Source organism: Cricetulus griseus (assembly GCF_003668045.3).
Source record: "Cricetulus griseus strain 17A/GY chromosome 1 unlocalized genomic scaffold, alternate assembly CriGri-PICRH-1.0 chr1_1, whole genome shotgun sequence".
Taxonomy (NCBI): Eukaryota; Metazoa; Chordata; class Mammalia; order Rodentia; family Cricetidae; genus Cricetulus; species Cricetulus griseus.
Window position 1 is genome coordinate 58,123,468 of NW_023276807.1, and position 12,588 is coordinate 58,136,055.

Consider the following 12,588-nt stretch of genomic DNA (forward strand, 5'->3'; position numbering starts at 1 on the left):
AAGACTAAGGGTATAGCTCAATGTCAGAGCTCTTATAAGGGGCCCTGGGTTCAATCCCCAGTTCTTCTCACCCACAAATCTAAAAACCAAAATAAAAAATAAACTAAATCCTGAAGACATGAAAACTTACAAAGCAAACACATATGTCTCAGAATATAAGACTAAATTGTCTAAACTTTCTGTCACAGGTTGAATGTGTATTAGAAATGTCTTTATATAGGAGGAATAAGGCAGGGGCTGAGATACTCAGGGTTGAAGAGTACTTCCTGGTCTTCCAGAGGACAGGAATCTGTCCCCATCCAGCACCACATGAGGTGGCTCACAACTACCTGTAACTCCAGCTCCAAGGGGAATCATACCCCAAGAATCTTGGTGGCCACCTGTACTCAGGTGCATATACCCACACCTAGAATTTTAAAATAATTTTTTAAGAATCTTTTTTAAAGTAGGGGCTAGAAAGGTGCAAAGCAGTTAAGAGCACATTGCTCTCGCAGAGGACTACGGCTCTGTTTTCAGCACCACATGGCAGCTCACAGCCATCCATAACTCCATGGATGTAACACTATTTTCTGGCACCCCCAGGCACCAGACATACATATGGTGCATATACATACAGTCAGGCAAAATACTCCGACACATAAATATTTTTAAGTAAAACAATGCAAAGATAAAGCTATATATTTTAAACTTTAAAAGGCTAACAAGTCTCTCTGAGTTCTAGGCTAGCCTGGACTACATAATGAATTCCAGGCCAGTAAAAGCTGCATAATGAGACTCTGCCACAAGAAGGGACGAAGGAAGAGGGAAAGGAGAGAGGATGGAGGTGGAAGGAGAAAGAAAGCATGCATGAGGGATGAGGCTAAGACCTGAGAAGATGGCTCAGCAGATATAAGCACACTTGCTGCACAGGCATGAGGATCTGAGTCATATCCTCAGCCCCCTGGTGAACATTCCAGGCATAGCCTCAGCGCCTATAACCCAGGCCGGAGGAAATGGACACAGGACTAGTGGGCTTTCTGGCCATCAGATAAGCTCCAGCTGAAGAAATGCTGACTCAAAGGAATAAGGTGGAGAATGACAGACAGATAGCGCACATCCTCCTCCCTCCTCTCAGTGTGTGCACAGGTAAACATACCTACATACATACAGAGAAGAAGTAGGGTTACATGACGCAGTACTCTGAGAGCATGAGGACCTCAAGTTCCAGGCTAGCCTGGGCAATATAGTAAGTGAGATACTTCAAGAACAAAATCAACTCCCTCCCCGGAAAAACCTCATACCAAAGACCTTCATTTACATGTCTGCTAGTTACAGAGAGAAAAAGAATTACCTCAAAATTTTCAAAATTTACTTTTATTTTATAAATACCGTGTGTGTATGGGTGTTTTGTCTGCATGTATGTCTGTACACCAGTGCCTGGTGCTCAAGGAGAAGAGGACATCAAATCCCCTGGAACTGGAATCAAAGATGGTATGTAGGTGGAACGAATTGAACATGGGTCCCCTGGGAGAGCAGCCAGTGCTCTTAACTGCTGAGCCATCTCTCTAGCCACCCTCAAATTTTAATAGTATTTATACAAATGTAAGAAGAGATTATGGATACCTGTTAGTTTCTGTATATGCTCAGAGATTTGCCCTTCCCAATCAATATACAGTATTTTTAAAATGTAAAAAGCATTTAATTTCAACTTAAAATGAGAAGTAAATGATGAAATACAGTTTAGGCCTCAATATCTTTCAACACACCCTTGCAAGGAGTTATTATCTTTTAATCTGTTTACTTATTGTTTTTTTTTTTTTTTTTTTTTTTGAGACAAGGTTTCTCTGTGTAACAGCTCTAGCTGTCCCGGAACTCATTTTGTAGACCAGGCTGGCCTCAAACTCACAGAGATCCACCTGGCTCAGCCTCTTGAGTGCTGGGATTAAAGGTATTTACCACCACCATCCAGTGCAAGGAGTTATTATTATTAAGGTGTAAAAATCATTATATACGTTGTCCAGTGCCAACATGTGACTATTAATAATTGCAAACCAGTGGCTACTAACTACAACCCATATAAACTGCACACAGTAGCTTAGATACAGAGCAGCACAGAGTGCTGCACAGGCATCATGTACACAACCAAGTCCCTGTCTCTGTTTCCAGAGATGCTGTGAGATTTCTACGTTATTTACAACTGAATTACCTGGCTGTAACAGGATACTAATTGGCAATAAAAAGTGATAAAATACTGATGCATGTTAAAACACGGATAAACTTCTAAACCATGCTAAGTGAAAGAAGCCACTAGACTGGCACAGACACAGAGGCAGGGGGTTCTTATTGACTGCTCAGCCTCCAGGGTGTGTGGGGAGTTCTGAGTGATAGGTAAAATTCTTAAATTAGATTGTGGTGGGGTAGTACAACTCTGAGTGAACTTTTTAAAAATCACTAAATTCTGGGCCGGGAGATGGTAGTACACACCTTTAATCCCAGCACTGGGGAGACACAGACAGCAGTTCTAGGCCAGCCTGGTCTACACAGGGAGTTCCAGGCCAGACAGAACTACATAGTGAGATCCTGCCTCAAATAAACAAAAATAAATAAATAAATAAATAAATGACTAAATTTTATATTCTATGAATATTTCAATAAAGTGATTAGGTTTTAAAAGATTAAAGACAAAAGAACATTTATGCTTTTAATCAAAACATGAATGATTTTTAAATTCTAGATTCTCAAATCACTACTCGTAACATAAACAAATTTTCTAGCACTAAGTAGGAAGCACTGGACTAGTGGATGAATTAATGAATTAAATGTGAAAGCTCCTGGGGCTGCAGAGATGACTCAGTAGTGACAAATGCAATTGCTTTTACAGAAGGCCCAAGTTCAGTTCCCAACACTCTCAGGAAGCTCACAACCGCCTGTAACTTTAGCTCCAGGGAATATGAGTCTCCAAGGGCACCTGCATGAATCTGTACATACCGCCCTCCCCAACCCCACGTGCACAATCACAAGAATTTAAAATTTTTAAGTAATAAATCTTAGGCGGACAGTGGTGGTACACGCCTTTAGTCCCAGCACTCGGGAGGCAGAGGCAGGTAGATCTCTGTAAGTTCGAGACCAGCCTGGTCTACAAGAGCTAGTTCCAGGACAACCTCCAAAGCCACAGAGAAACCCTGTCTCAAAAAACCAAAAAAAAAAAAAAAAAAAAAAACTTAAAAAAAAGTAAAAACTCCTTATATCATCTCAAAGCAATGCTTTCTTGAGAGAACTGAAGAGCCATGACTCTTGTGCTGTCATTTTAAAGTTCTCAAAGCCTAGATATGGACAGGAATTGTTTTATTTCAGAAGATTTAGTCTGTTGGATAATCCTGCCCTGTTCTTCTACATTGATAGAGCTATAAGAGTTCCAAGGTCCTTCACAAACTCTGACCTCTCAGGCCAACCACCTCTGAGTTATGACTGCATGGATTCAACTGCTAAGAGTTGTAGAGCAAGGGTTACACAGTAAGATGATGTGAGACTACTTTTCTGAGACAGAGGATACACCTCAGTGTAGTTGCTGTGAGAACATTAAAATGCTCACTAGGTAGATAACAAATGTAGCTCAGATGACAAAGTGTTTGTCTAGCATGCAAAGAACCCTGGGTCCATTCCCAGCACCAATAAAGCAGCACATAACTATAATCCCAGCAGAAGGTAGAGGCAGGAGAATCAGAAGTTTTATGTCATCCTCAGCTACATAAGCACTTTTGAGTCCAGCCTAGGCTACATGAGACCATGCCTCCAAAACAAACAAAAAAAACTTAAGAAAATGCATAGCAAACCACCCAATACAGTACCTTGCATAAAACTAGACAAACAATATTGATTATTTTCATTCCTGCCCCCCCTTTTACTCTCCCAGTCTTTAATCCGCACACACTGCCAAAATGAAAGACCGTAACCCATACTACCTACTATACTGAGACAGATTTTTAGCTAAGGGTCACCAATACGGTGAAACCCACAAATATGATTTGTTAGATTTAAACAAATATTTTTTTTTCTCATTGATGGTGAACAGGTATTAGGAAGAAGTTTAATACAAAAAAAGAATAAGATACAAAACTGTCACAGATAATGAAGAACTCAACACATTACAAAAGTGAGTTTGCAGCCGGGCGTTGGTGGTGCACATCTTTAATCCCAGCACTCGGGAGGCAGAGGCAGAGGCAGAGGCAGAGGCAGAGGCAGAGGCAGAGGGGCAGAGGGGCAGAGGGGCAGAGGAGGGGCAGAGGGGCAGAGGAGGGGCAGAGGAGGGGCAGAGGGGCAGAGGGGCAGAGAGGGGCAGAGGGGCAGAGAGGGGGCAGAGGGGCAGAGGGCAGAGGGCAGAGGGGCAGAGGGGCAGAGGGGCAGAGGGGCAGAGGGGCAGAGGCAGGAGGATCTCTGTGAGTTCGAGGCCAGCCTGGTCTCCAGAGCGAGTGCCAGGACAGGCTCTAAATCTACACAGAGAAACCCTGTCCACCCCCCTCCCAAAAAAAGTGAGTTTGCAAAGCAAGTACCCTGAAATTAAGTTACATGCCAAACTTTCTTTGAACTAAGTAGGTCACTTCCAGGTGGGAGAATCCTAGGAATCTGCCACACATCATGTTTTGGTCAAAATCAAACATCATATTTGGACAAAATACACATAGAACATAACTTTCCTTAATTTGAACATTTCTAAACTAAGATTATTTATTATGACTAGATCCAAGTTATACTTCTATGTCCTATAAATACGTAAGGCTTTCCCAGTACATTTAGAGTCACGAATGAAATAGAGAAGGATAAAGCACCAAGTGAAATTTAATATAATGGAAAGTACTTGTTTGGGTGACAATGATTCCCATAGGAATCCATAGTGAACTAATGATCAACCAAGTTAGGCATGGTGAGATAAACCTATAATCCCTGAATTCAGAATTACGAGAAGGATAATGAGCTCAGCAACAGCTTGGAATATACAGAATGAGACCCTGTATCAAAACAAAACACACAGCATAGTTCAAAAAGGCTTAGCCTATAAATTAAACTCATATAAAATATCTAATCAGTTACTAATATGCTTTTATTTTTAAATGAAACGATTAGGGTTTTTAAAACAAGGAAGCATGAAAGACATTACAATAAAGACCAGGAGACTGGTATGGTGGCTCAGACCTGTAATCCTAGCTCTTTAGAAGGATGAGGTAAAAAGTCTGTAATATCAAAAGGCTGCCTAGAGTACAAATGAGTTCAAGGCCAGCACGGACAATGTAATGAGACCCTATTCTGGCTCACAATTCCAGGTTATATCAACATATCAGGGAAGTCAGAGCAGCAGGCTTTGGAGAACTGCTCACATTGCAACCACAATCAAGAACAGAAAGCAATGAACTGATGCAAGTGCTTGGTTCACATTCTCCATTTTTGTTTTGCATTTATTTACTTAATTTATTTCTGATACAGAGTCTTGCTACGGAGCTCTGACTGACGTGGAAGTCATTAGAGAGATCTGCTTTCTTAGTGCTGGGATAAAAAGGATGTACCACACCACATGCTGCTTTGACTTTTTTTTTTTTTTAAGAAACTAAACAAAACATTCATTCATTTATTCATTTACTGGGGTAGTGGGTAGCACAGAGGTCAGAGGTCATCTTTGCAGTTTCCTCCTTTCCAGAGTGTTGGTTCTCTCCTTCCACCATATGGGCTCCAGGATCTAACTCACATGAGCAGGCTTGGCAGGAGATGCCCTGCCAAGGGCACATCACTGGTTGGCTTTCTACATTTTTCTCATATAGTCATGGATACCATGCCCAGGGAACTGACACTACACACATCTCTTCTCACATCAGCTAATTGAATTAAGATAATCCCTTAGAAATTTTCAAAGGTTCACCTCTTTCTTGACCAAAACAAAAATTTTAAAGGGTCTGTGGATGAGGGGGCTGGAGAGATGGCTCAGTGTTAAGAGTACATAATGCTCTTACAGGGGACCCAAGTTTGGTTCCCTGCACCTACATCAGTCAGCTAGCTCTCAACGGCCTGTAACTCCAGCTCTAAGGGGTTTAATATCCTCTTCTAGCCTCTGTGGGTACATGATGCACATATCCCAACACACACATAACTGAAAATAAAAAGAGATCTAAAACAACAACAAAAAACAATGGGGGGCATTAAAACTTGGCGGTAGGGGCTGGAGAGATGGCTCAGATGTTAAGAGCGCAGACTGCTCTTCCAGAGGTCCTGAGTTCAATTCCCAGCCACCACATGGTGGCTCACAACCATCCATTATGAGATCTGGTGCCTTCTGGTGTGCAGATATACATGGAAGCAGAACGTTGTATACATAATAAATAAATAAAATCTTAAAAAAAAAAAAAAACTTGACAGAATGTTCAGCTAGTATGTGCAAAGCCTTTCCTTCAACCTCTAGTTCTGGGGATCCAACGCCCTCCTCTGGCCTCTTTGGCACCAACACATACAAATAGAAACACAGACACCCACATGTATATAATTTTTTTTTAAGCTATTATAAGGGCTGGGCATGACATGCCTTTCCTAGCACTCAGAATGTAGAGGTAGGCATCACTCTCTGAGCTCCAGGCCAGCCTGAACTACATAGCAAGTTCCAGACTAGCCAGGTCTACATAGTGAGAAAATAAAGACATTAGTTACAGACGTTCTCTGACAGTATAAAATGACCTTAATTATTTCATTTGTCATTAAAAAATGAGAAAGTCAGCCAGGCATTGGTAGTGCAAGCCTTTAATCCCAGCACTCAGGAGACAAAGGCAGGCAGATCTCTGTGAGTTTGAGGCCAGCCTGATCTACAAAATGAGTTCCAGGACAGCCAGGGCTGTTACACAGAGGACCCCTGTCTCGGAAAAGAGAGAAAGAGAGAAAAAGTGTGTGTGTGTGTGTGTGTGTGTGTGTGTGTGAGAGAGAGAGAGAGAGAGAGAGAGAGAGAGAGAGAGAGAGAGAGAGAGAGAGAGAGAACCCTGAGGAGCAGAGGCAGGAGAATTGTTGGATGGTCAAGGACAGACAGCATTGGCTATAGTATAAGACCCTGTATCAAAAACACATAACAATAATAAAAATCTCATAATGTTTTATGTTTTTATGTCAGATAATATATATGCATATTCTTATATTCACATACAACACCAAATGTTCACTTTTCTTTATTGCAAACTTGTTACTTAGTATCTATTCATTACTTTTCTTACCTCTTGTGTTAATTTTGGTATGGACCTCAAGCTGGGGGTCACTTGAAACCATACAAGGCCACCAAGGATAGGTTCCCACCTTGGACCAAACAAGATCACCAACCTGGAACTTAACACCAGTGGATGCTTCTGTTGTTGGAACAGAAGACAGTATTGGCTGAACCTATAGGAAAAGGTTACAAAACTCCATCAGAAGAGAAAGAAAGAGGGGTGAAGGGAATGAAAAGGAAAGGAAATCGGGGGGAAGGGAGGGAGGTGGGGGAGTGAGGGAGGGCGGCTAGAGAGAGGGGAAAGAGGGAAGAGAAGGGAGAGAACTATGCACAAAGCACATCCCAAGTGCTCACAGGGGCTGGGGAGATGGCTCAGTTGGTAAAGTGCTTGACACTCTAGCACAAGGAGCTGAAACAGAATCCCCAGAACCCACATGAAGCAGGTGTGCTAACATGCATGCATGATCCCAGTGTTCCTAAGATGAAAGGTAGAGAGTGCACTCCAGATGCTCATGGGCCAGGCACCCTGACAAACACAGGGACAAACAAAGAAACACTATCTGCAACAAGGTGGAAGGACGCCCAGGGCTGTCCTCTGACCTCCAAGTTGTAAACTGTGGCACATACACAACCATACTCATACACATGAACACACACAAAGTGCCTACAATGTAAAATTATCTTCAGTTATATTCTTCTCTGATATCTGCAATCTATAACTAACAAAAAAAAGAATGAAGGAAAAATATTAAGCCCATCCCAAATCCTAAAACAGGACTACTGGTTTCTGTTGCCAAACTAATGATGGAGCATTTTGAGAGTCCAAAGAAAACAAAATGATCATGGTTTTTAATAAGGAAAATAATTTGTATAATTTTCTAAAAAGCTCCAAGGTTTTCCCAGTGCACTTTCTAACATAAAGATGAACAAGGAGCTGGTTGGGCTGTGGCGGCGCATGCCTTTATTCCCAGCACTTGGGAAGTAGAGGCAGGTGGATCTCTGTGAGTTCAAGACCAGCCTGATCTACAAGAGCTAGTTCCAGGACAGCCTCCAAAGCCACAGAGAAATCCCGTCTCGAAAAAACAAAACAAAACAAAACAAAACAAAAGATGGGCAAGGAGCTATAACAGTGCACTTCAAAGGATTGTCGCTGTGCTTTCATCTCCTTTGCTGTTGTTTAAGATTCATTTATTTTACTTCACGTGTATGAATATCTTGCCTGCATATGAGCAACATACTCGGTTAATGCCTCCGGGGTCAGAAGAGAGTGTTGGATCCCCTAGAACTGGAGCCACCAGGTGGGTGCTAGGAATTGAACCTGGGTCCTCTGGAAGAGCAACCAGAGCTCATAATTGCTAAGCCATCTCTCCAGCCCTGTCATCTTTTTCTGACATCATACCTGGTCACTGTATTCAACAAGCCACTCACCGGGACGGCCTCTTTGAGCACTGGCTCTTCTCTTGGTTTTTCTGGTGCAGTGTCCACCCTCTCATTTGGTCTCTAGGCAGAAAAATGTAGGGGACAGAATAAAGAGGCAGTAAACTAGGAACTGTGCTGTATGAAAAGAATCAAAGGAAACCACACGGTTAAGAACATGAGGACGCACAGTACTAAGAGTGAGGAGATTATCTATGTAGTACATGATGCCAACATTCACTTTCCATTCTAAGCCAGTTGGGACTCTTATCTCTTCCTTTATCACCTAAGCAGCACTGTTCTAAGCAAACTGGCTTCTTTCTTTTTTAAAATTTGGCTTCTTCTCCCATTTACCCCCTATCCTGGTTGCTCTGTGTGACACTTGGGAGTCCATTTTCTCCTTCCACCCTTATGTGGGTCCAGGAACAGGACACAGGTCACCAGGCTTTCTCAGAAAGCTCTTTTACCCATTGACAGCTCCGAGCTGGCTTTCTTTTTAACGTTGTTAACAGATTGAAGGGAAGCAGGACCCTGAAACAGCTCACAAAGTGTAACCTGGAATTTTTCTGAGAAGAACTTTGGAAAAAGTCTTACATTTTCAGACTCTTGTCCAGGTCATTTTCTACAAATGTTTCTGAGAAGGCACTGAGGAGAAAAACTTTTAAGTGTGAAGATCTGCAAAGCATCCTGCTTATGAAAGCAACATAATGAGACAATGTCGATGGGGCTGGAGACAGTTCAGCAGTTAGGGGCACCTGCAGTTCCTAGCACCCACATCTGGAGGCTCACAACTGCCTGTAACTCCAGCTCCAGGAGCAAAGGATGCTGACTTCTGAAGGCACTCATGTGCACATGCCAATATAGACAAACACACAAGCATAATTCAATAAATAAGTCTTTTTTAAAATGCACTTACATAAAAATAAAATTGGTTAAATTATGGTATAAAGGCAACATATCCATTATCTATCTTCCTATATATATATGATACATATATATGTATATGTATGTATATATATACATATACATACATACATACATACGCACATATACCTGTGACATAAAAGCAGAAGATGGGTATCTGTTGGGAGGAAGAGGACTAGCAACACAGGGAAGGGTGGTACTTATGCAAGTATGAGTGAGTAATGACATATGAAAATGTCATAATGCAACCTATTATTTTGTATATTAACTAAAATATTAATTTAAAATAATGGAACCTAAGCATTCAATGTATAAACTATTATATTACTTTTTAAATCATGAGCACCAGAAATACATTCTTTTTTTGTCAAGTGAACTTTGGAAGACTGGAGACATGGCTCTTTGGTTAAAAGCACTGGCTGCTCTTATAGAGGACCTGGGCTTGGTTCCCAGAACCCACATGGAGGCTCAAAGAAACTACAACTCCAGTTCCAGGGGATCCAATGCCTTTTTCTGACCTCTAGAAGCACCACTCATGCACATGGTACACATACAGACATGCAGGCAAAACACTCATAAACATAAAAATATTTCAATAAATAATTTTTTTGAAATACTGAACTTTTGCCTGGCAGGATGGTAAAGGTACTTGCCACCACACCTGACAACTTGAGTTCAATACCTAGAACTCATATGGTGGGGGAGAGGCTTGATTCCTTCAGGCTACTCACACACACACACACCCAATACCACAAACAAACGAACAGGTAACTTCAAAAGTAAGTGTCTAAGTTGGGTCTAGTGTTGTGCACTTATAATACCAGATAATACCAGGCAGGAGGATAGCTTGAGCAGAGGCCAGCAGAGAAACAGAATTTTCATATTAAAAGGGGGGGTTGTATAGAGGTGACTAGCAAAAGCTGATCCCCCTACACATACACAAATATTACTATTGATAAATAAAAAATTTTACAGGCAGGTTAGATGATGTAGTCCTATAGTAGAGTGCTTGCCAGAGCATGTATGAAGCACTGGGTTCATTTCCTACAGGCTGAAAGAAAACAGAGCGTCTACAAGGCCATTTGGGACTAGTAACCAAAGTCTAAAATATGTCTATTCTTCAATGCAGAAATTACATTACAGGAACGAATCCTACAGAAATACAAAACAGAAGAAATTTAACCAGAGAGATGGTAATTACAGTATCAACACATAGCAGTAATCCACACATCTATCAACATCTTCAAACTTTACTAAAAAAAAAAATTAAAATTAATGTGTACCTTGAAAAGATCTGATGCAACATAAGACAAGCATATAACAGTAATCTGTTTTGACAATGAGATCAGGGAAGTGTTAAAAGAAAACCTACATTTTTGTATTGTTTGCATTTTCTGTAAAAAGCAAATTTTCTCAGGAGACAGAGGCAGGCCACCTAGGGTTAATGAGACTATGCCTTAAAAAAAAATAGATAGGTAAATAAATAAATTCTATGAAGTAAATGGTTTATCTTTATTTGTTTTTTGTTTTGTTTTGTTTTGTTTTGGTCTCTGGCTGTCTTGGAAATCACTATGTAGACCAGGCTGGTTTCAAACTCATAGAGAACCAATGGCCTCTGCCTCCCAAGTGCTAGAATTAAAGGTGTGTACTACAATGCCTGGCAAAAGATTTTTCTTTTTCTTTTATTTTCTTAATTTCTTTTCAGAGTTAGATAAAATTCAGATGGATTAAATAAGAGCCTGTAATTATAAACAGCTGTGGTTCTGACCTCAAGGCCTCTCTGAGAAAGGTTACGATCTAAGAGTCAAAGGAAAAGGAGCTGGCTTAGTAAAAAGTAGAGAAAGACAACAACACGAAGAAGCAAGCAGGTGCAGTAGTTTGAACAGGAGCGGTTTGAACATAGACTGATACGTCTGAATGCTTGGTTTCCAGTTAGTTGGTGAACCTTTTGAGGAGGATTAGGAGGAAGAGTGGCCTTGTTGGAGTAGGTGTGGCCTTGTTGGAGGAAGTGTGTTGCTAGGGTTGGGCTTTGAGGTTTCAAAAGCTCATATTAGGCCCAGGGTCTCACTCAGCCTGCTGCCTGTTGATACAAAGCTCACAGCTATTTCCCCTGCACCATCCTGTCTGCTTCTAGCCATGATAATCATGGACTAATTTTCTAAAACTATAAGAAAGCCCATTATGCTTTCTTTTATGAGCTGCCTTGGTCCTGGCGTTTCTTCACAGCATTAGAACAGTAACCAAGGTTAAAAGGCAGATTTGGGGGGTGAGGGGAGTTGGAGACAGGGTTCTGAGCACTAGGCTTAAAGGCATGTACCTTTCAGGCCACTTCCCTGGCTCTGAAAGGCCTGTTTTAAGAATATGCCCTATTGGAGCAGAAAAGGGTTTGAACACCCTTTTCTTTTTTTCTTTTTTTTTTTTTAAAGATTTTATTTAATTATTATGTATACAACATTCTGCCTCCATGTATATCTATCTGCACACCAGAAGAGGGCACCAGATCTTATAATGGATGGTTGTGAGCCACCATGTGGTTGCTAGGAACCGAACTCAGGACCTCTGGAAGAGCAGTCGGCGCTCTTAACCTCTGAGCCATCTCTCCAGCCCTTGAACACCCTTTTCTGATCTCTGCAGGTACCAGGCATATACATGGGGCAGACTTACGTATAGGCCAAACACCTGTGCACATTTCTTCAAAAAAAAAAATTTAATTTCTTTAAAAAAAAAAAAAAAAACTAGTTAATTTCTTTAAAAAAAAGTCACAACTACTGACCCACTGACCAAGGAAAAGAGAAGCTAAAAGGTGAGCAGGGAAGAGCAGACTAGATTGCAAGAGCCTTGTAAACCATGACAAAGTGTTTTATTTCATCATAAGTACAATGAAAAGCACTGAAGAGACTGAGGCAGACAAGTAATAAGTCATTTTTGTTTAAAAGATGCTGTTGGTTGCCATGTAGAAAGCATTTTGGAAGAAAGCAGGAGGGAAGCAGAATGCTCAACTAGAACACTGCAGTAACCCAGGTACAAGGCAGTGGCAACTA

The 12,588-nt window shown here is 41.2% G+C and overlaps 1 protein-coding gene across 8 annotated transcripts in view; it reads right to left on the bottom strand.

Moving 5' to 3' along the window:
* Nucleotides 1-12,588, bottom strand: part of Nsd3 (nuclear receptor binding SET domain protein 3) — a 110,128-nt gene that overhangs the window by 56,956 nt on the left and 40,584 nt on the right. For all 8 annotated transcript variants that reach the window (XR_004772576.1, XM_027395351.2, XM_035453375.1 and 5 more), the window contains exons 3-4: nt 8,636-8,707; nt 7,218-7,380 (exon numbers count right to left, since the gene is read on the bottom strand). Coding sequence is in view for 7 of the 8 variants with exons in the window: in XM_027395351.2 (XP_027251152.1) it covers nt 7,218-7,380; nt 8,636-8,707 (235 nt within the window). In the remaining variant the exon portion in view is untranslated. The remainder of the gene's footprint in view (nt 1-7,217; nt 7,381-8,635; nt 8,708-12,588) is intronic.